Here is a 23996-nt window from a genome sequence, read left to right on the forward strand (position 1 = left end):
TCTGGAGTTAGAGAGGTCTAGTGGAGATTCTCCACTTTCCTTACACTTGGTGTAAGGCATATTTTTCAAATCAGTGTGAAGCAAGTTTTTTTTGCTATTAGACTACAGTTTCAGTGTGCTTTGCCTGCTGCTGAACAGCTTCACTTGAATCTCAAAGTGTTGTGGTGGGGTTGTTTTGTTTATTTTCAGGAGTTGCATCAGATGTCTCCTCTCTTCACCGTCCCATTTCTATTGTAATAGGACTTGTAGCTGCTGTAACTGAGTATTTAAATAGGTTGACAGAAATTTTTATTTAGGGGGCTGGGAAGCTAGCAAGCTCACTCAACATTTTACTTGAGGAATGTGAGCAGTATGAAACATACGCCTGTGTTTTGACCTGTGCTGTATGAATGGAGAGGACAGATCTAGAAGTAATGAGGGATGTAAACCTAAAATTGACAATGTAAACTAGATTTTTATTTTGCTAGTTTAAGATAAACACCACATGGATATTACTAGGATGCACATTGTCAGTCTGACTTCTGAACGTCTAAATTGAGCTGTGAAGAGATCCTAACGGTAGAGGGAGATGCGTCTTCCTGAACAAAGGTCCACTGACCTGTACTCTTATCTCTAACTGCAATCATCTTTCTGTTTTCAAGACTTTACAGACGAATAACTCTTTTATTTATTAAGACCATAATTAAAATTTCTTCTTGGAAAAGCTCTTCAGGACTGAAGGGTTAATAAACTAATAGAACTAAAATGCAAACTGTATATCTCATCTTTCAGGAGCAGCGATTACGAGAAATTTCTGTAGTGTCAAATTCCACTTCCACATCAGCATCCCCAAGCACCTTATCAGGAAAAAGTGTGAATACCACTGTAGCTGTTGATCTTTTTGCAGTACCAGCACCCACAACAAATAGGTGAGAAATACTTTGCTTTCTGAAGCAAGCAGAAATTACTGCATTGGCTTGTAGCTCCACAATCAACTGCAAAGCACTGATCCTAGTTACTTCTCAGTACTTTCCAAGAATAAAGTTGATGCTTTTTGCTGATGTTTTCCTGGTGTATTCACAGGAGTTTTAGTATCAGTCAGTAAGCAGTGCTTAATTACTAGTTTTGTTTTGTACAAACAGTGAGATTGGTATGAGTGCTCGTATGACACAAGAATACCATGCCTATTACATGTCTTCGTATTTCTCTCTCTCTTTTCTTATTCAGCATGCCCAACCTTTCTAGTGATCTTTTTGATCTTCAGCCTGCATTTGTTCCAACTGTGCAGAGTACTCCAGCTATATCAACATCAGCAAGCAGTGCTTGGGGAGGTGAGCTGATACGATGGTTTGATTGTCTAAATGACCAGTGAATTCTTGGAATACCAGAATAAAATACAGATTTAGACTTAATTGAATCTACATCTTAAACCTTAGCTACTTTGCATCCAAACATTTCTATCCTTGATAGAATACGAAGTCATCTGAAAACTCTGGCAAACTGTTACAGAAAAGTTACTACTTTTTTTTTTTTTTTAAACTTGGCAGTAGTATCAATGTGTAGTAGATAAATGAAGGAGCTATTCAATAAAGGGCACAGGTAGAAGAAATGTAACTAAAAATCAAAGTTATAAAATGCTGGGAAATATAAACTAAGCAGATAGTACTGAAAAGATGCTGGACTAGTATTTCCATTCCATTAAGTGATATTTAATATACTTTTCATTTAAAAGGTGTTGGTGACTTCAAAGTTCTTAAAACAAAGCTGTCGTTCCCAGTTTCTCAGGCACAGCATTCTCTCTGTCCTCACTCATCCCTCCAAAGAATAATCAGAATAGATATTAAAGAAATGTCTTAAATGCTGAAATAAGGCAGTGTTAACACCAGTGTAAGTGTTGGTGTTTTAATAGATGAAATTGATACCCTTATGTGCTGTTTGAAAGGTAGATTCTTGAAGGCCAAAATGTAGTATCTAACTTTTTTGATTGGTAAATGTTCTGTCATTCTCCCCTTCCCCCCCGCCCCCACCAATGGCAATACTAGAATTATTTTCCCTAAATAGAGAGCTGCTAGGATTTTTATCTGAAACTAAGAATTTGTATCTTTAATGGACTGATCACTAGGTGGAATATTTACAGTTTGACTTTGTCTAGAGATTCTCATAGTCAATCATTTCAGTCTGTTTTTCTTTTCCATTATTTGTACTCTATTCTTTCCTTCACTTCTGCATCTGAAAGGTCCTTTCTCGTCCTCAAATGGTTGTGTTGGTTCTCCACCTCATCTGGACATCTTTGACATGAAGCCAGTTGAAGAAGCTGTAAAATCTACCACCCCTTTCATCAATTCTACTTTTTCCTCCAAACAAACGGTGGAACTGTTTAGTGGTAAAAACCCAAACAAACAAACCCCATGTAATTTCTTTGCAACTGGAGCTAATCATGCTAATAAACTGGGCCATGTAATCTTTTTGTGGTTTGGACCAATCTTCACTTTTTATTAACAAATCGAAATGGTGCATTAATTCCAGATGTAGTAAATTATGTTTCCTTAAAGTTTTATTTCTACAGTTGAAATAACTCATTATTCAGCTAGCCCAACCTAGGCATCCTAAGACTCACAATGTTGTTGGAATTTTTGCTGATTTCTTTCAATCTGCAACCTCCTTTCTCTTTTAGAGAATGCAGGAGTTACTTGAGCTTTTCAAACTTGTTAAATAAAAATATCCTTTCTAAGTACAAAAAATTCCTGATTTTAAACTGCAGACTTAATTTTTTGGGTCCCCTCCTCCTTACCTCTTTTAAACTGATCTTATTTTCTTCTCTTTTTATGAAGATGACTTTAGTGGTCATAAACCTACATATGCTTCTGTGTATCATCCTCTGACTGTTGATGGTAATTTGATTTTTCTTTTTTTTTTTAACTTTCTGGTTTCACTGTAATGAGTGGCATTGCTCCATGGGTGTATTTGATTAAACTTTTTTTTTTCATAGGTTTTCCTCTTCATTCAGCTCCTCCAAGTACCACATCTTCAACAATTAATGTGGACTTCGATGCTGTTTTTGGAGGAAAATCTACAGCACCAGAGTACAGGACTACAAGTGGTAAAAACTAGTTTATGAGTAATTTACACCCTACAGGCAACGGTTACTTAACAATTTAGCGTAATTGCTATTGTCGTTCAAAATTTATAGCTTAATACACTTGCAAGCTGATTATAGGGCTGATAAGATAACAGCCAGTTCAATTGTAGTTATTTACTTTAAAATTAGCTTTGACTAATCTCATATATTGTGTAATAACGGTTTCCTCTCTTTCTGGGGAATGAACTTTGCGCGTGGCCCACTGGATATCTCTTAACGGGTAAGCTCATGTTTAATCTGTTTTCACTGCTTATGACTTTGATGTTTTCTCTTGATACATGATAATGAGCTCCCCCTAACTTCATTGAGAGGTGGTGTACTTAGAGAAATGCAAAACAACTGTATGTGTTGCTTGAAGAATAGCCGAGTTACGATCTTTCTCTTGGTTGGTGCTATTTTGCTCTATATTCAAAGTCCTTATGAACATATAGCAAAGGAACTCTTGGGTACATGCAGGATACTAGCAGTATGATGAAATTATTGCTATATTGTGTTATAAAAACACTTTGAAACTGTCTTTAAGAACCTTCTTTCTTCTTCAGTTTTAGGGGAGATTCTCTTAATTTAAAAATAGTGTCAGTTACTACTAGATTAGTAGCTACAATATAGTATTCCATAAAAAAATAGGAGGTTAAACTGTGCTGCCATCTTAAGCCTTAAACACTTCCAATGTATATGTTTAACCTCCACATATAAGCTTAGTGTTCCATAAAGAATATACCTGCCTGGCTTATGAATGTCTTTTATTAAATGCAATGTAACTGTTTTGTTAACAGTTGCTTTTATGTTTGTTTTTTTCTTTAGCTTTTAACTTTCTAGATGATGTATTGCAACCCACAGTACCACCACAAAGTCAAAGAGCCACTTTAGCCAACCAGCAGAGCGGAAAAATTTTGGCAAATGACCTTGATTCTTCACTTGCTAATCTAGTGGGAAGTAAGTGTGAAGCTTTTAAATTTAACTTTCCCACTGAAAATAAAACAAGCTTTTTTTTTCCCCTCAAAATTGAAAAATACTTAGGGATTTGTCTGTTTCTCCCCCCCCTCCAGATCTTGGCTTTGGAGGAACTCCATCCAAAAAGTAAGTGCATATATGTACTTGTAATATTCTCACATGACTGTTTGTTACTCTCTGGCACAGTTTATCAGCACTAACATGGCATGACTTTCAACTCTTGAAAGTGGTCTGGTACCAAGAGCAGCACTGAAACCGTGAGTTTGTGATCAGTCACCATAACACGGTCAGTGTTAACATTGGAAGTAATTCATTTTTAGTTAGTTTTGCAATTTCTGTATTTTTATTTAACAATTTTTATGAAGCACCATAAAAGTTCTTGCAGTTACATAAAACTCCAGTTAATCATTATGCTGTACAGTGTTAACACAAAACAGAACCCCCAGACTTCATACTTACTTGAACAGAAATACATAAGTAGTTACTGAAATCCTGAGTGTTTCTTCCACCCATAGATTTCAGCTGTATGCATGTATTAAGGCATGTTTTGGTTTTCCATCATGATGTTGTTACTCTAGCTGTTGACCCTCTGTGAAAACTAATAGCACAGTTTCCTTTTAGGTCAGATATGCAGTGGACCCAGCCTACAGAGAAAAAACTTACTGGTGGAACAAACTGGCAAGCAAAAACAAGCACATCGACCACATGGAACCCTACTCCCTTACCCGCTATTCCACATATGGTAATTTTTGTACTATTGAATTCATGCTTCATTCTAGCAAATGCTACTTCCCTGCTTGAATTAAGTCAAAAAGAATAGCAAAGGCTGTTTGGGACAAGACTGGGGGCAGGGGAGAGTGGTTGTAGGAATGTTTCTCAAACAGAATGAGGCAGAGACTTTAGTATGCTTTATTTCCTCTCACTGTAAAACTTGTCCATTAAAAACATAAATAATGAACCTTTCACTTGAGATATATCTCAGTTCATAAAGTTATTTTTAATTGAAACAAATGACCCCAAACCAGAAAATTTCTGATGTGCATGTTTGAGATGCTCCCACACAGCCCCCCCTGCTCCTTTCTTTCTCTCTCCTCTCTCTCTCACCCCCCGCCCCTTAAAGAATCCTAAGAATGTGTTTCAAGGACAAAATTGCTGTTCCTTCCAGTTTTCGCTCCTTTTCCGGTTTTATCACATGAAACACTGCTGCAACCCCTGGAAGGCACCTTAATTATCAGGTCAACCAGTGCTTTGGACTTTTGATAATGCTCAACAGCAACTTCATATTTTTAACACAGCACAAAATACGAAGTAGAAGTTTTAGTTATTGAAGAATTTTCATGTCTTGGAGGGATATTTGTAGGCAACTTTTTCAAGTGTTTTCTATTCATATATATTATACAAATCACTTGTGAAATATAGCTGCCTTAGAGGGAAACAGAATATTCCTCTTGGTTATATGTACAACTAAAGTAGTTGCCACATTTGCTATGAATTTTGGACTGCTGTCTGGCTTTATTTTCCAATAAGAATAGCTTTGCCTGTAATGCTCATTTTCCTCATCTTGCGTAAGTGTTCTCATTCAAAATTATCAAAGTTGAATAGAATATTAAATCCACTGTTGGACTCAAAAATTAAACTCAAAAATTCAGATGAGAGGATGTCTCAGTTGTATAGCACTTTATGTGAGACTTCTAAGACCATAAAAATCTTTTTATCCCCTCTGGTGCTCTAGAATGGGTTGTTAGAGTGCTGATGCATTCTTATTTTTGAAAGATAGAGGGCACCTTAGCACACACTGATCACTGTGGATTTGGGTTTTGTGTGGGTTTTATTTCATGTCTTCATGTTTAATACTTTCTGGTCTAAGCATTTGAGTGCATTATGCCTGGTGTCTGCTCACTCATTTGCTTGGAATTCTGACAATTAATGATGCAAAGAACTAGCTCGGCTATGAGCATCTTTAAAATCAGTGCCCCAGTATTGGAAAGGTCTAACTGTCCTGGCTTCGTCTGTGGCATTCAGAGTACTAACCCTCCAATTCATGTATAGTCTGCATACCCTTTCATAGGGAAGTGTTTTAACTAACATTAGATTTTTAATATAATTAGCAGTACTTAACAATGCATGGCAATATGAAGTGCATGCATCACTGTGCCTGTGAACATAACCCGATGTAAGGTATTACCAGCTTAAGATGCTGCTCTTTTTTATTTTTTCATATTGTGATATGTTGCAGACATCAGAAATGAGTATGTGAGCAACATTTACCTGATTAAACATCTCTTGCTATTTGTTTCTTAAGCTGAATGGTCACTGGCTTCCTTGTTTGTTTTTTTCTATGCCCTTCTCACACATAATGGAAGGAAGAAGGAATATTGCATGCCATACCCTCTGAAAGCTTCTCACACAAATGTTTGTGCAAGCAATATACTCAAATCTGACTAGATTTAGTAATATTTCTGGTTTTGCTCTAAGTCTTCCTAGTGATAGGTTTCTAGGCAGGGAGCCTATTCAAGTGAACAAGGATAGTTACTGTCCTTGCACCGTTTTCCTCCTGCTTTAATTGTTTTAATGAGTAGAGCATAGTTCAGACAGTTATGGTACTGGGCTTGAATCCATCCCTTGGTTAGAATTGCCAGTTCAAATACCTCTTAAATAATTTTCTGTCCTTACTCCTTTTGCTGTGCCAGAATGGAGTACACTATCCTGGATATGTAAGTCAATTTCTTGTAAATACATTGGTTATTTTAAGTGATGAAAAATATGTATTTTTCACAGTTTTTTTTATATATTGCTAGTATGCATGAGCTTATCTAAAACATATTAAAATTTTCTTGAAGGTACCTGCTCCTATCACGTACCCAGTGACCACACCTCAAGTGCCTGTATTTGGAATGGTAAGAAATGTGATTGCCTTGTGTTCCTGAAAAACCCAATTTCCTCCAGTGAGTTTCATGGCGGGCGTTGTTATGCTCAAATAATCCTGCAACTTATATATATTGTTTCGTAAGGTCATTTGTGTGTGAAGTCCGATAGCTCTTTCACACTGTGCATTGGAAAAGATTACTCTAAGTTTTATACAGCAAGTTTTTTAAAAGTTCTGACTTTACTACGTGTATGTCTACATGCTTATTTTCTACTATACTTACAATGTGAAAAGATGTATCTTCTAGAATAAGTTTGAATCTTACATACCTGTTTTGTGGGGTTTTTGTTTTAATAACAGGTACCTCCTCAGATTGGAGCTGCTCCTTTGATGGCACCCCAGTCAATGATGTATACGCAGCCTGGTCTAAGGCCGACAAATCCTTTTGCACCTGTTTCTGAAACTCAGGTGAACTGTTATCTTTCATCTTGAGATCACATTGAAACTTTAGTCTTGGTAAAATCAACCAAATGTTTCATGAAGGGCTACTTCTGTGTTTCTGAATTTGAAGGCGAAGGGTTCCTCAGTCAAGGGCAACAGCTTTGGCTGGCGAGGAAGCAAATTCAGATGGTGAGACAGTGTAAACGTAGGAGGCAAGGAAGAAGGTAAAAAATTACAGATTAGTGGCTAACTCCTTCCTGTGCCAATATTAAGAAAATGGGAGTGGTGAAGATATGTAGACTTTAGACGTCCTATGACATTAGCTGGCTACTTGGTTTAGTCAGGCTGACTAGAGCAGTGGTGAAAGCTTTCTGGAGGATCAGGTGGTGGGGAAGTAGAAAAGGCACAGGCAAGAGATCATTGGAGCTGGAGAAACTGTGTACTCCTGTCATCCAAATATGTTGGTCTTAATGTTCTTTGGGGATTTTTAAAGTGCCAAAACCTGTAGTCCTAACTTGCAAGTAATGAGGCAGTCGAATAGATTCCTAATTTTAAAACGCTGAGAAACCATGTATTAATAAGTGCATTAATATGTAATCTCTACTTCACAGATACAGTTTATGTAGAGCCGCCAAAGCAGCAAGATGTGAGAGCAACCAAATACTGGTAAAAAAAAAAAAAAAAGACTGAATTTCAATCTTTCCATGATGTATTCCTGAACAGGGCAACCATTTCTTCCCTGTATAATATGATATTATTTTGAATCGCAGTGCTTTAGAGATTCTTGTTTATAACAGTCACTGCAGTGTGAAGTCATGTTTGATCACTGATTTTTAAACTGCTCAGCAGAAAACTCTATTTTATTGTGGTTGACTTGGAAGGTGCCAGCTGGATTATCATCTTGAAAGCTGAGAAGAGGGATTACATGATGGCTCTACAACCTTATTCATCAATGGATTACCTTAGGAAGTTAACTGAAGATTTCAGAGCTATTTATTTTCTCCATAAATTCTGTGGCTGTTGTAACCAAGACACAACACAAATGAAGTTGAGCAATAAAATTTTTATGTGCTCTAATAAATACTCTGATAGAGCAATGCTTGCATTATCATAAGGCCAATATTGTGTGAAATCAGACAGCTTTTTCACATTAGAATAGCTTATAGTAATTTGCAAACTTTATAATGTGAGTTTGAAATGCTGTGAATCAACAAGATATATACATATTACATTATATATATATATATATATAGTAAAAATAATAAATTGCTCCATTGGTATGTCAGTGTTATGTGGCAAGTTGAAAGAGCCAGGCTCTGAAAGTCTGTGATGGAGTAGGGGAAACAAGTGTGTTACAGAGGAGCATGTGCAGTCTCCAACAGGTGAGAGCAGCTGCGCTTCCATCGAGTATCTTCTCTGCAGATAGCGTTTTTCATAGCTCAAGGCGGAGTAGCTTTGGGAGCCAGTGAATGTAGGTATCCCCGATAGCAGCAAATGGGAGCAATTTAAAATCTTGTTGCTAACTGCAGACGAGGCAAGAGAGCCAGTTTTGTTTTTTTAAAAAGTCCATTAGGTCAAAAGAAGCAAACCTTGCAATAGTGCTGACACTTGTGAACTGGCAACTATATTGAAATTATCCAGCTGTAGAGAATAGCTTGTGCTGCTTTTCTGAAATAAGAACCTAGTTGTAAACCATATAAAAGTAATTATTTTTAAATGTGTAAATATGTGCAAATTTTTAGATAATCTTTTCTTTAATGCTGCAGTAATCTTTTTCTTCTGTAGTAATTTCAAGGTAAAAATGCTGTGTTTAAACTCTTTTTAAGAGGAGAATCTTTTAAATCAATTAATTTATGAAGTATGCTAATCATGATAGGTCAGATGCGTACAGACTTCTGGCACGTCTTTTGTACTTAATCTTTCTCCAAAACTGAAATTGGCTATGAAAATGCCTTATCTTGTATTTTTCAATGACTGATAAAAATTGATAGCATTATTAAAAAAAAAGTTGTTAATAACAAGTAAATGGAATTGGGAGCAACCTTTCTTTCAGAAGTTTTGTGGCAGAATACAATGGAAATCTCTCCTGTAAAATGACTGCTAATGATTAATATTAAAGCTGGGTTTTCAAAAAATGAATAGTTTTCTACTGTTAGGATAAATAGACCTCCATAGTAGCATGTCTGTTATCTTTTGGGGAGTCTATAATTGCAGAAATGCCTCTGACTCTCACTATAAATCCCAATAGGCCTGAGAATCTTGTCAAACTGTCCTGTAGAGAACTTCTAAAATACAGCACTTTCCTCATAGTTAGAACAAGCCTTCTCTTTTTCGAAATGTTTAATTCTGTCCAAAGAGTGCAAAAATAGTATTTCTTAACTCTATGGGAATATATTTGCCAAGTGAAACAACACAAAAGCAGGAAAATAAAAAAACCCCGCTCCCTGACCCTTGGACTCTCTAACCACTAACTTCCTGGGAAATGCAACCTTGCAGAAATGTAAAACTCGAGGTTTCTCAATATGTACTGATTTTAAAAGAATTTGGACTGGTATATAGCAATTTAATGTTCAAGTTTGAATTACAAAGGGCTTCAAGCTTTAATCCACTTTTATTGGGTTGAACAATTGTACAATTTTAAGCCAATGAGTTCTTCAGTGCCTATAGTTACCCTTCACGTGACGAGGGAATAGATGCCATTTAGAATGCGTCATTGTGTTGAGGGGACTGTTTATTTAAGAAATGGTGAATTCCATTGATATTTTTATTCAGCATTGAAAAGTCTTCAGTTCAAATTAGACCAGTACACAAATGGCTGGGCATTAATGACCGAGCTAAGAGCGCTACAAGCAGGCAGTTTCTAGCACTGTAAGCTGTTAGGTCTCTTTCTCATACTGAGTTGTATAAGTAACAATCAGTTATTTTAATAAAATATGCAAATAAATGCCTGGCAAGCAGTATATATTTGTTATAACTTCATTGCAGAGCATTCTGATTATCTGGAATGTACTTCACTCAGAAATTGATCTAGTACTAGGTATAGTTTGCACTACTTCTGATTTGCTCTGGATTTTTTTTAATGATTCTTTGGTATGCTTTCTTGTAGCAAAGCTGTCTGATACCAGTCTATTTAGTATTAAAAAAGGAGAAACAGCCACAAAGTACACTCTAAAAACTTTATAAGCTACCTTCTTTTTAGTCTCATTTGGAATGTTTGATACATTAAAACACGACTTTCAGATTTATCCTTACGAAGAAAAGATTGCTTTACACACTTCTCTGCACAACAGCGCACAGGACTGCTTTTTGCCAGCCTCTCCCTTATGCGCATATTGGAACGCATAAAATGGCGGAGTATTGTGTTTAAATAACATGGTTTATACATTAGAAGTAAAACCCAAGGACTCAGGATGCTGTCAAGGCTTTTATGGCTCAGAACTTGTTCTCCAAAAAACCCCACTTTGAAGACAAAGGTTGTTCTTGAGGGTAACTAACAGCCCGCGAGGGCTGCGAATAGTAGTTGTGACGAGTAAAACACTGAAGAGAGATGTATATAAATGTGACTTTCCCTTTTGTTTCCTTCCAACGCGTTTGATCAGAATCCTGTTCTGAATGCTTCAGAAAGCAGATAAGATGTCACTCCATGTTTGTCTGACCAAGGAGGAAGACTCGAAGTATGCTGTGTGCTATGCATTGTTGTACTTCAGTGGGTCATTCAAGCCTAACTGTCGGGACTGTGCTGCTACAGGGAGGCTGTCCGTCATGGACGTACCATAAGAGAACTTCTGGGGGAATTTGGAAGGGTTGGTTGTGGTAGGCCTGTTGGACTTGAAAGCGTACCTCTTTTTAAATAACTGGGGGTTTCTAATGTTCTCAAGATATAGTTTGACTTTGTCTCCAAGAAGTTACTGAATTGATTTTTTTTTTTTTAATTTTGGACACATGTACTAGAGGATTCTCAGTTCTGTGTGCATAGTGGTGGAATACTTGTAGGTAAAAATAACAAATGGACTTTAGTTTAAAAAAACCCACACACCTAAAAACCACCAACAAAAAACCTCCTGACTACAAGATAGAATACAGGGTGTATCCCCATCTGGGTTTTTTGATGTGTGGAGGGAGGGCGGGGTTACAAGTAGAATAGTACGCACTGTGGATCGGTGCTTAATTTGTACATAAAAAGGAAAACTTTGTTTTGGGTAGTTTGTATTGTAAGGACAACATTTAAAGGCACTGTGTATCAGTCATTTATTTCCATGTAAAAGATTATATTTTTGAGCAATGGAAACTGTACATGTTATCGTTTATACATTGCTGATAGCTAGGAATAGAGAAAATGTGTCGCTATTACTCTGAAGATGTATTTGACTTGTCATTGATATATACATTGCTACTTTACGCAGATTTTCATGATCATTTATTTAAAGAGATTGTAGTAACTGGTGCAGTTACCGCAGGAATTGTAACATCAAATCTTTTGATGTTACATCTCAAATGTGTATTCTTGTGATTACGTTTAATCCTCTTACCAAATGTTTGGCTGGAATTTCATCTTGGAGCAATGACACAATAGGTGCTGGAACAGATTTCCCTCACCCCAACCCCACACTTTGCATTATTTATTTAATAGGTCTTGTTTTGTATGTTATGTTTTTCCCCATAACAGGTTTGTGCCTTTTATTGGATATTTATTTAAAAGGAGCTACTATAATTTAGGTTGTTCAGGCTTTTTTTTTTTCCAGATGTATTCTTGTACAGCTGTTCCTTTACATAAGTTCCTTCATTTTATAAGAACACAGAATGTGTGGAGAATATACTAGCCACAAACTGGAAAAAAATTTTGAGGGTTTATGTTCTATGAATTAATAATTTTTTAAAAAGAAGCCTAAGCACAAGACTGGCTGTGTTGATATTTTAATTGTGGAACTTCACAATTTGTTAATACACAAACTGTTTGTTTTTTAAAAACTGCTCATATCCAATTATTTGATGAAACAAGTTTTGGAAAAAAATAAACTTTGGCACATGCAAGGTGTGCGTGTACGTCATCACTCTTCATTGCGTGCTCAGGCTGAAGGCTTCCTGTGACACTGAGAGCAGCAGCTGCGTTGGGGCGCTGCAGTAGTTTATTGCTCTTCTGCCTTTCTGGTCCGTGTGGGCTGACGCCTCACTCGAATGAACCTTTTCCTCCGGGGAGCAGGGTCCCCGGGCTCGGTGGGGGGCAGCGAGGGGAAGTGTCACACAGCGGTGACCTCACCTCACGCTCTCCTCTCAGGGCTCTCGCCGCACCCGCGTGGGAATAACGTTGAATTGTGGGGCCCCGCCCCCTGCCCCAGTCCGCCAATGGGCGACGCTTTAGGGCGGCCACCGCCCCGCCTACCCCGCTCCCCTCCGTCATCGTGTCACTCTAAGCATGACAGCCAATGGATGGGTCGCTCTCGGCGCTAACGTGATGACGCACATCTGCGGCGTCCCGGCGAAGGCCGCGCACGCACCGTCGTTCCTCAAGATGGCGGCGGCCACCAGCAGCGAGACGGGGTGCGGCGAGGCGGCAGCGGGCGAGAAGCGCGGCCCCCTCGGCATCCCCGAGGCGGTCTTCGTGGTGAGCGGCGGCTCCGCCGGCTGGGCCGCCCCGCGCCCCGGCGGGGGCTTGGGGGGGGAAGGGAGGGGGCTGCGCTCCGGCAGCCGGGCCCGTCCCCTGTGAGGCGGCACCTGCGGCGGGGCCGCGGCCTGGCGGGCGGGCGGTGCCTGAGGGAGCGCGGGCGGCGGGGAAGGCGGCGGGGCTGCCCCTCACGGCCCGCCCCGCTGGGCTGGGGGGCTGAGCGGGACCTGCCGGCCCGGCCCCGCTGAGGTGGGGGAGCTGCGGTGCCCTCCCGTCCCGTCCCGTCCCCTCCCCGGGGCCGCCCGCGCCCAGCGCCGCGGGTTTGTCCGGCGGGCCCGGCCCTGCCCGGCCCGGCCCGGCCCTGCCCTGCCCTGCCCTGCCCTGCCGGCGGCCGTCCTGCGGTCTCGGCCTGAGACAGCCCCGTACCGGAGCGCTTCTCTTCCCTCCAAAGCGGGCAGGGTCCTGTGCCCCGGGGGGGGGGGGGCGGGGGGTGCCTTAGCCCTGAGGGTTTTCACGGAGTGATTTGCTTTGTTTGGCTTCTGCCTTGGCGTTATTAATACACTTCACAGCAAGCTCAGGTCCCCGTTTTAAGCATTATCGTGTTATTTCACTGGCCAACTCATATGCCAACGGAGACCATGTTATGAGTGAACCCCCCTGTCGTACATACTAAGCCACGGTTCCTTAGAGTGGTTCCTCCTGCACGGAGCACGGTGTTATTGCTTCTCTTTCGTGTCAGTTAATGTCATACCGCACTCCTAGCACCTCTCCCTGCATCTTCCTCTCATAATCTAGTTCTTGGCTTTTGAGCAGAATCACTCTTCAGAAGCGACTGCGGTGTCCGGCTAGGTTTCCTGAGTTCTCAAAAACCAAGAAATGTGTGTCTTTTTGAAAACAGGCCAGACTTGTTTATCTGACTTTTAGAAAGTGATTTAGCAAGCATTTAATAATTCTTTTGGCTGGTTGAAAAGAAGAATTCATCGACTTACGGAGTGGCATAAAGTCAAAATCATCTGTTGTTCGCTTTCTGCTATAAGCTAGCTCTTGGTGCGCTGTCTTGATTGCTACTTTATTTCATTTGATCAATAAGTATTGATCAGACTGGCTGTACCTGGTGGCCTTGGTGTCATCTTGAAACGCTGGATGTCTTTGTTTATTGTGCTGCTTTATTACTGAGATTTTCTTGGACTTTGAAAATCTGTATTTCTCAGATCTGTCTTGATATCTTTACCAGAGTTGTTCGGACTGACCAGGTGTGACCGCTCTTACAGAAATAAATGGATTTGACTTGTGTTTTGGTGTTTCTAGGTGTAGCGCTTGTATTACCTATGTGCCTTGCTAGGGCGTAGGTCCTGAACAAAGGGGTGCAGTATGCTTGTTTCCAGTGCATCCAGATCCTACTGTTCCTTTAAGGTTCTTTAACAATTATTGGGGTCTGGCAAATCTTTCTGGGGTGTGAAACCATTGCTGCCTGCAGCTAACTTCCTTCCGCCCCCTTATGGGAGACTAAGGCGGACGCAAGCGAAAGGAAAGGGCCATGACTTCAGCTGCCCTAGAGACCTCAGTCATCGCGACAGAGAAGAACTTGTGGTCTGTGCTGACTCTACAGTGGGGGTGGCCACCCTGGCAGGGAACAGGAGATAACCAGCCTCAGCAAACACTCATTTTCGTGCTGGTAGCTGTCAATGCGGTTCCTGTTCGGTTCCGTGTTGTTCCCTTTTGATACTTGTGTCTGAAGAATTTCACGTGCTGAACCAGGCCACCTGGGAGAGTTCTGGGGATTGTGGCTTAGTTCTGTGCTCCTGTTCAGGTGTTCATAACCTTGTGTCTGGGTCTAAAACCCGTTGAAGTTTCCTAATTCTCAGTTTTGAGAGGTGCTCTAATCAAATACAGATGTCTCTGCAGAAGAGATCCTCAGTGATGATCTTAGGGTACTTCGATGTAGGTGTTCAGATAGACTTTCTTTTATTCAAAATAAGCATATGCTAAGAAGTTTTAAATTGTATTCTGCTACACAAAGTGAAAATGTTTGTGTCTTGAGGGTGGGTTTTATTACAGGTTTTTTCTTCAGAAAATAGGTTTCTGTTTCAAAAAGAGTGTACACTATCATGATGATAAAGACCTGCTGATCACTTGCTTGACGTTCCCCCCCACATGCTACATGGGCAGTCTTACTGTGAATCTTGTCTTCAAAGATGTTTTCTTTAAGTGCATCTTGATTCAGCAGAGGCTCTTCAGTTTACGGTGGATGTCTTTTCTTAGGCATTGCTCTGGGTATTCTTGTGCCTTTCCAGATTTCACGTGACATTAAACACTAACTCAAGGATTCACTGGAGTTTAAAAAACACTCCAAACAGAACTTTCAACTCTGTTTTCTTTTGAGCTGCTGTCCAGATGTTTCCAAATAAAATGCCTTCCTTATTCTGCCTTCCTTAGCGTGCGTGTGAGTGGGAGGACAGGGGATGCAGAGCTGAAAACGCCCTTCTTTTGTCATGTTCTCTGTGTATGCCCATAGGCAATGATAGCTTTCCACAGAAGCAGAGCGAGTGCCTGTAGCTCTTTATTTGGGTCATCACTCAAAAGATAAACATGAGCCTATATGGGAATGGGCAGTCCTGCTCTGTTTCAGGGCTTTTATAGAGTGTCTGTGTGGCTTGGCTTGAAGTTTGCAAAGACTATGTTACCTTTATGGTATACAACAATGGTGTTTTGCCAATTAACTTTCTTCTTAAAAAGATAGAGATGAGTTTTGACAGGTCCTTGCAGAATCCGTAAGGTAATTCTGCAGTTGAGATGCTGCATGACACGTCACGAAGCAGGGATCCGGATAGCATTGACGCTCAGCTCTGCCGCAAAGCTGTTCTGTTCAAGCTCAAAGAAGTGACCGTGTCTCAGCCTTGCAGTTGGGGAAGATGGGCCAAAGCCCCAACCAGCAGGACTTGGGAGTTGCAGTTGGAAAACCTGGGTGGTAAATCTGAGCCCGTCTTGTCTGTCTGTCCAAACCGACGTTACCTGAGGGAGAGGTGGAGTGCCGGGCAGTATGCTGGGTGAGCTGTTGCCCACCTGCTTTTTCTTTCTGTCTTGAGTGATTTACATGAGCAGAATAGTTTCCACAAGAGGGAGTTTCATTTCAGAACATCCTCAGGCTTCACTTCTACAACACTTGCCTGAATATAATCCTTAGGGGTTTTTTGGTTAAAGCTTCTCTACAGGCTTCATCGGGAGGCAGGAATGCTGCTTTTTCTAGTGTCAGTGAGATAGCTCAAGGTGTTCCTCAGGCAGTTAGTCCCTTGAGTTCTGTTGTACCACCCAGATCATGCTGCCTGCTGAAGTCTGTTGTGGAGAGTTCCTATTTCTGCTGCAGATTTCCCCAATGATAAGGAAAGTGGGTGATTTCTTACCCTGTTCAGTAATTTCATAGTAAGTTTCTTTAGCCAAGAGAGCTTAGGAGTCACAATGAGGGGAACCAGCTGTATGTCCGATATTACTTTAGTAGTGTATTACAGGGGGGTTTTTATGTGAAACTACTGGAATGGAAACACCTAGTTAAAAAGGAGAAGCTGAAGAGGCCTGTGGTAGGCTCCATCAGATTTTACAGAGCTATTATAGACAAATACGGGCAGAATTACCGCAGTGGACGAGTGTGGTCATCTTGAGTTATACACAGGTAAATGTCAAGGTCAGAAACGTGCGGTTGATCTCTGGCCTGACGTGCCTTTCATGAGGTGAGAGCGTTGCCTGCAGGCAGATGAACTGCTTCCCGGGAATCTGAAGGAGGCGCTTGCAGAGGTCAGCATCCTTGCCTGCTCAGGCCTGTCTTCTCTGGCTGCTTTTCCAGGCAATGGTAGGACTGGCTGGAATTGTTCTCTAGAGGTTTCCGTGGCTTCCTGCTGACTGTAGAAGGAGCTTTTGAAGACAAGCTATTTACTACCCTAAAGCCTGCCTGAGCACATACCACAGTTGCCCCCCCCTTTGCCTCTTTCTCTGCTGCAGTGTGCTTGATCGGGCTGTGATTCTTTGCCTTCATCAGTCTTATCCTAAATAGTTCATAATCTGATCAGCCACAGAGAAGCATTATCCCCACTTTACAGATAGGAAACCAAAGTTCATCCGTGGTGTGAGGATATCCATCCCCATTAGGTGTCATTTGACATCAGCCAGGACTGAAAGCACCATTAATGAGGTACTAGTAAATATGGTTATGAAATAATCCTTGCACCTATTCTGTAGTTCCCTACCAAAAAACAAACAAAAAAAAAAAAGCAGGGAGGGGGAAGTGAAAAGATAACTAAGAAAGGAAACAAATGATTTTGTACTTCAGAAAAAAAAGAAGTGTGTTTACCTATAAAAACCCCTCTAGACTTATCTGCAGCAAGATGATAGCATGACTGTATCTAGGATTTCTGTAAAACTCTTCTAACACTGAGGGTTTCTTTCTCCCCTAAAGGAAGATGTAGATTCTTTTATGAAACAGCCTGGAAATGAGACAGCAGATGTAGTTCTTAAGAAGTTGGATGAGCAGTATCAGAAGTATAAATTTTTGGAACTTAATCTTGCTCAAAAGAAAAGGAGGTAAGTCATAATTTTTGCAGAATTGGGAAATGTTTAGCACAGGTTTTTTGTTGTTTTGTTTTTGTTTTTTTTTAAATAAGTCTAGTTTTTAAAAATATCCCAAGAAGTAAAAAGTTGATGTTAGGAGAGCTAATATTTGCAGTACTTTCAGGAAAGTCCAGCTTTTTTTCTTTCTTCTTCCTGAGAATTAATGCAAAAGAATTTACAGTACTGCTGAATTGGTCCTTAGTCTTTAAGGCCAAAAAGTACTGTAATAGTCTCTTAATTTTGTCAGCCTAGTCTAAATAAGAATATGGTTTTGTTAAGTGACTACTGTATCAAGCTTGTAACTTTTGGTTTAGTAATCTCGTCTCTCTTCAGTAGCTTCAGTCATCATCTGAGGCTGGGCAAGAAGAAAATTTTTAAAAGCTAAAATCAAAGCTTCAAGTAATATTTTATTTAGATTAAACTTCTTTCATGGGCAAATATCCCTCCTGATTTCCACCCGGCGGCCTGCTTTGGCAGTCACTGCTGTCCCAGCCTGCTGGTTGCAGAGGGGCCAGCCTGAAGCCAGCGGGGATCCCAGCATCTCTGCTGCGCTGCTCCAAGGAGAGGGGGGACGCCTGGAACTCCGGAGAGAGCTTCCGTTTCCACACGGCCGAGTCTTGTAGCGCTAAAGTGTTTGTTAGAATAGTTTGGGGACCTCAGGAGAAACATGCTTGGTTTGTTTTACCTACAGTGGTTTTTATCTGTATTTTTGCTGAGGTTTCCCTCTCCTCTGAAGAGATCAGAAGTAGGCAAAAATATGCCGGTGTAGCAAATAGGTATCTGTTACTGTTACTACGTGTTTGTTGCAGTTTGAAAGCTGTGTGTATTGCTCTGCTTCAGAAAACCAGCGAGCCTCAGTGCGGTAAGAGGCAGGTGAAGCTGTAGCAGAGATGTCGTTACATGCCGTATCTTTCAAATCTGCATTTGTAAGCCTGGAAAGCTGCTAAGAGTTTCAATTTTTAAAATGGAGGTTGGATTGTATAATAAAACTGATCACTTGTTTAGGAAACTTTGTGTCTCTGTAAAATAATAAATTATGACTGTTGTTAATTCACAGGCTAAAAAGTCAGATTCCTGAAATTAAACAGACATTAGAAATTTTAAAACACATGCAGAAGAAAAAGGTAAACTATTTTGAATATCTAATGAGTATGAGAAAAGCTAACTGCCTTTCCACCCTAACAGAACACATTGCAAGAATTGTTTTGGAGAGCACACTTAATATGCCTTTATAAATAACAGAATTGTTTTTAAAGGTATGTAGTACTTTTTGAAAGCTAGTTCAAAAAAAGTTAATGTTTGTAATGCAAACTTCACTTTTAATGATGTATAGATCGCAGCTAAGCTTTGACTTAATCTCTATTCTTTATAGAGATTTCTGTATTGTTTTTAAATATATCTTTTTAAAGTGCTTTAGTCTTGGAGCTCTAACTTTAATGTTGAAGTAAAATTACATAGAGTTCCACCAAAGTTAATACTGTATCAATGACAAAAAGCAGAAAAGTGTGCTCTTTACTGTAAGTTTTATGCCTTTGACTTAAGTTTCCAGTGAAAATAGCAATTTTAAGTTTTATCATTTGTCTTAAGGATTCCACAAATCCAATGGAAACCAGATTTTTATTGGCAGATAATCTCTACTGCAAAGCTTCAGTTCCTCCTACAGATAAAGTTTGTTTGTGGTTGGGGGTAAGTAAAATGGAACTTTCTCTGAAACTGTTTAAATAACCTATAAAAGACAGTTTTCCTTGCTGTCTCCTCTGTACTCCTGGGGGCTATGGGCATAATTCTGTTCATGTGTGCACAGTGGAGCTGTGTCCTGTCAGCAGGGCAAACCCAACAAGACAATTTCAACACGTTAGTGAAGGTTTCGTGTTCGATTTTAATTGGTGCCTGAACAGTGAGACTTCAGAGAATTGTAATTTTGTTGGATTGTTCTTTCCAAAAAGCATGTTCACGAATGTTTCCTTAGCGCTTCTATCACTTTGTGGTTGAAATTACCCTCCAACATTGCCTGGGATTGGAATGTGCCCAGCAAAATAACTTAGTTTGGCAATGAGCTTCCCATCTTTTCTGCGTTACTTGTATTTAGCACCTTTCTTCCCCTTTTTCATGCATGTGTTTAGGGAAAGATGGGATTTCTGTTACTCGCAGGTACCTGCCAGCACTTAGAGTAGAATTTGTGCTAAAGACTGGTGGGATCAGAGCTCAAAACACAGATTTTTAAGTATTTAAGCGCTATCAGGTTGGAATATTTTGTATTCAGAGGCTTCCCTCTGTGTGGAGATAACCTGCTAATGTTTATTTCGAGACTTGTAAATCCCGGATGTTCCCAAATCCCTGTGTTGGCTGCCAAACAAAACCACTTGGGTAGGACAGAAACGTTGTTGACATGTGCAGCGTCCGGACCGATTGGGCCGTTACTCCCAACCTCTCCCATTTCTTTTCTATCATAAAAAGAGAAGATCTTTCTGATACCTGTTGCTTTCAGGAGACTATTTTCAGAATTCACAAACATTGACTTTCATGGAGCATCCCAGGTTTATTTTGTAACAGAATCTCAGAGAAAGTTCATCCTGTTGATGGTTCATACAGAAAAGCTGTAATGAAATGCCACAAGCAATTTGTTACGTTTCGGCGTTCTTGGCCTTCTGCCTTTATCCTTCTTGTTGCTCACAGTCAGCATGCTGGGCTGTGCGTATTACTGTTATTGGGGAAATTGTGTCTTCTGGTTATTTCAAAAGAAGAATGGCTTATCTCGCTCTTGCAGCTCTGCGCACGCTCCCTGGGATCGTGTCTAGGTAGTAGTACGTGGCTCTGCTCAGCACACAGTTCTTGAGTGGTCCAAAGCTTCGTTGGTGCATCTTCACTCGATACTGCTCTTTTATCTCTTCATGCGATAGCTCCTTACTGAAATAAAGATTTGTAGATTAAAACCCACCTTGGTACAGGATAGAACTTTTACACCTGTTGTATCTTAAGTACCTGTAGTAGTTCTTCTAATAACCAATGCCATTAGGCTGTTTGTTGGTGGTCCGCACAGAGAGATCCTAAGGTTAATCTTGAATGCAGCAAAAATCATTTCTAGAGTTGTGTGGCACTTGAAAGGTGCTGCTAGGAAATGTGAGGTCTCTCTCTTTTCAGATATGGTGAAGATGAGATGCTGGTACTGAAAAGCTGAATGTAATCACAGGGAGAGAAATCCCTTGTTGCTTAGCTAGAGGAAGAACTTTATTAAGTCACTAGAGGGATTATTACTCAGTTACTGAAGTGGTGGAGGCCTCAAGTGGATTCTGGCATTGCTCAACCTCAATCTTGTTGCCTTGCCCTTTTGTTAATGTGATAAGTTATAAGCAACAGCCTGAAACAAGCCTGCTATGGCTTATTACCTCAGGAGTAAAAGCTTCTATCAATCTTTTTATCTTTTTTTTTTTTTTTTTTTAGGCCAATGTGATGCTTGAATATGATATTGATGAAGCTCAGGCTCTGTTAGAGAAGAATTTGTCAACAGCCACAAGAAACCTTGATCTTCTAGAGGAAGACCTGGATTTTCTTAGAGATCAGTTCACCACTACAGAAGTCAGTATCCTTTATTTATTTATTTGCAGGGGAAGAGGTGTGTGTCAAAGCTAACATACAGGTAATTACCAGTCTCCTGATGTGGTTTGATCTTAGACCAGCTGCCCTTAAAATTCTGTAGCAGCGAAACGGGATGTTGTGTTTCCAGCGCTGAGCTGAAGGTTGGTGCCTCAGCGGTAGCAAAGCTTGTGTTTGTGCTTGGGTCCCTGTGAAACCTCCTGCGGTGGTTGGAGTGAGTTGGCAGCGTGGATGGGTGCTGTGGATTGCCGGCCCGGTGGCCGTTTCAAAGCAAAGTGACTCTTCCTTTGTCGCTAGAGCGTATGAATATCGTTCTGCTGCCATTGCAATGTCCTCCAAGGAACGCAAACCCTGCTGCTGCAAGCTTGGTGCTGGCTTAGGCATTGCTTCACCTTTTTTTATTTCTTTACACTACCGTGAACCACCTCCAGGGGTGTGGGTTTGTTGGTTTGGTTTTTTTTTATACTTTCTACTTAAAAACTGTTTTAATGATGAGGGTAGCCATCAACTGAGGCATTAGATTTAGCAAGTGAAGGCACAACTACTTGTTTTTTCAAGTTGATAGTTAAGATACCTTAGTGCTGCAGGAAGCTACGAATACCTGAAATAGGCAAATGCAGCTGATACAGGCAGGCTAGCTGACATCAGGGAGGAGCAGCTGTAAGACTAAAGGTGTGTTTTTCTGTAATATCTTTTTGGAGGTTTTTAAGTAAATGGTATGAATGCCACAGTTATTAACAGTTATCGGTATTCCTGTATGTTAAGGCTTTGCACCAAGTCAGCTCTTTCATTAAATGGTTTCTATATTGACTGCCACAAGTAAGTGAAGTGTGGCCAACTCTCTAACCTGTTTTTCCCCCTTTTTTTTTTTTCTTTTCTGAATCCATGAGCTATTTCCTTAATTCCACACCCTCAGATATGGCTAGAGTTTATAATTGGGATGTAAAGAGAAGAAACAAGCAAGACCCTTCCAAAAACAAAGCATAGTTTTGCCAATTTTAAATGTGGTTTCAATTTCCAAATATTTTTTATTTAAACACCCCCAAGTTCATTCTTAAGGGACTGAGTTACTTTAAGCATTTCGGTAAATGGTAAAATATATAAAAACTAATGGTGAGCACCATTTTATTTATTTGTAAACTCAAAATTTGGTTTCATGCATGCTTCATGAAATGAATTATTTGAAAAGGCACCACCCAGTCCAGCAAAGGACATAGTATTTTGATCAGACCAGTCTGTCATAAATAAATTTCCACCTGAAAGCTTGTCTGAAAAGTTGAGGGGCACATATGACATGGAGTCTGACGTTTTAGCGGGTTACGGTAACGAGCACAGGGGTTTACTTTTTTGTCTCTGTGTACAGCTGATGAAGTTAAAGTCAACCTGGGCTGGGAAGACACGCAGCTGTAATGATCTAGGAAACAGGAAAAAATACAGCAAAGTCTCGGATTTTGTTTCAGTCAGTTAATTGGCAGCATCAACCTGCGAGCATTCCCGGATATCCGCTTTGGATAAAGTTTTTCATAGTTACTGGTTAGTTAACTGCCCGTTACTGAACTCTCAGCACTTTACATACAACCTGTGACTTGTCTTCAGAGAAGAGCGGTAAATGGAGTAAACAGCACAAGCTTTGTCAAGGCTGCAGGTGATCTCACCCCCTTCTTTTTCCTACGTGTGCAGACATTGCTTATTTTTTGCAAATGCATTGAACAAGGACACCAAAACGCTGATAGCCTGTAAACGAGAAACCCCCTATTTACCATCCCTTAGACAAGATGTCCAGTTAAATGTCTTAACACCCTCAGCCTCCCAGGTGGTGAAACCTGTATGAGAAGGATGGCTCACTGAAGCATGACTTCTGGTGTTGGAATGGTTTTTTGGTTCTAATGAAGCCTTGCAAGATTGTTGCCTTTTACCTCTGCAGTTTCTTTCAAAAATGAAATGCTCAGTGGTGATGTCAGTGGCTAATATTCACATTCTGTGACTGAGAATACAGGTTTTGCTGCAAAAATAAATGCAAATGTTAACTGTTTGATCTTCATGTAAGAAACAATATACCTGTAAATTTTTTGTACTTTTATTTCATGATATTAAAAATAGTAAAACTAAACAGTTGTGGCAAACACCTGTTTTTATGCATCTTTCTTTATGGGAGAGTCAGGAACTTGATGTGTGATCTTTTATAACCTTTCTCTCCTAAATTGGGGGAAGGGGACTGAAAAAATGCAGTTGAAGCAGCAGCGGTGAGCAGTGTAGCTGCTGAATACTGGCTGAGTGAGGTGGGCAGCGTGAGTCAGCACGTCGGAATTTGTGAGTACAGGCAACTGATTTGACAGCACTGTGGCTGTAAAAGTGTACGAGCCGCAGGGATGGGCAGGGAACAGGCAACCCCTGACCACCAGTCACACTACGTACCGTGGTTCCTGCGGGGCGATGCAGTTTGTTCCACTTCTCTGGCTGTTGCAGAGAAATGTTTAGATCTGATGTAGCTGAGAGGTAGCGGCCCACTGTGAGGTGAGGTTGAGTGCGGGGTTGAATGCTGCTCCCACCGCAGGCTGCTTCTCCCTTTCTTCGCTAAGAGCATCAGCACTTTGGGAAGGGCAGCCGCAAACACGTCCCGATTCCTCCTGCAATTTTCCCTACAATTTGGATTAATGAGATCCCAACAGGCTGAAGCGTGCTCCCCACCCCTCCCTCTGGCTGGTCCAAAGGCAGCAGTTGCCTTTTTGTTGTGCACAATGAAATGCCGAGTTAAGCGTTTCTGCACGAGCAAAACACATACTGTGGGCAACTGCCAGGGACCTGCTGCTGAGCATCGGGGG

The 23996-nt window shown here is 40.6% G+C and overlaps 2 protein-coding genes across 5 annotated transcripts in view; both read left to right on the plus strand.

Annotated features, from left to right (window-relative positions):
• The window catches only part of LOC104630190 (phosphatidylinositol-binding clathrin assembly protein), a 32906-nt gene extending 20496 nt beyond the window's left edge, over positions 1-12410 (plus strand). Inside the window, exons 11-22 of one of the 4 annotated variants that reach the window (XM_075763598.1) lie at positions 772-908; positions 1207-1310; positions 2216-2362; positions 2811-2870; positions 2969-3079; positions 3938-4054; positions 4168-4198; positions 4694-4814; positions 6913-6969; positions 7299-7406; positions 7991-8045; positions 10979-12410. In XM_075763598.1, the coding sequence (XP_075619713.1) occupies positions 772-908; positions 1207-1310; positions 2216-2362; positions 2811-2870; positions 2969-3079; positions 3938-4054; positions 4168-4198; positions 4694-4814; positions 6913-6969; positions 7299-7406; positions 7991-8005 (1008 nt within the window). In that variant the 3' untranslated portion in view covers positions 8006-8045; positions 10979-12410. Of the gene's footprint in view, positions 1-771; positions 909-1206; positions 1311-2215; positions 2363-2810; positions 2871-2968; positions 3080-3937; positions 4055-4167; positions 4199-4693; positions 4815-6912; positions 6970-7298; positions 7407-7990 lie in introns of all 4 variants that reach the window. The other 3 variants (XM_075763597.1, XM_075763599.1, XM_075763600.1) reach the window with 3 other exon arrangements.
• A 470-nt stretch (positions 12411-12880) lies between these two features.
• Positions 12881-23297, plus strand: VBP1 (VHL binding protein 1). Its single transcript, XM_075763611.1, has 6 exons — positions 12881-12981; positions 17429-17553; positions 18638-18704; positions 19168-19266; positions 21022-21160; positions 22091-23297. The coding sequence occupies exons 1-6, from the start codon at positions 12889-12891 to the stop codon at positions 22159-22161; spliced, it is 594 nt and encodes a 197-aa protein (XP_075619726.1). The 5' UTR covers positions 12881-12888; the 3' UTR covers positions 22162-23297.
• Positions 23298-23996: the final 699 nt, after the last annotated feature.

This window comes from Balearica regulorum, chromosome 11 (genome assembly GCF_011004875.1).
Source record: "Balearica regulorum gibbericeps isolate bBalReg1 chromosome 11, bBalReg1.pri, whole genome shotgun sequence".
In the NCBI taxonomy this organism is placed as follows: domain Eukaryota; kingdom Metazoa; phylum Chordata; class Aves; order Gruiformes; family Gruidae; genus Balearica; species Balearica regulorum.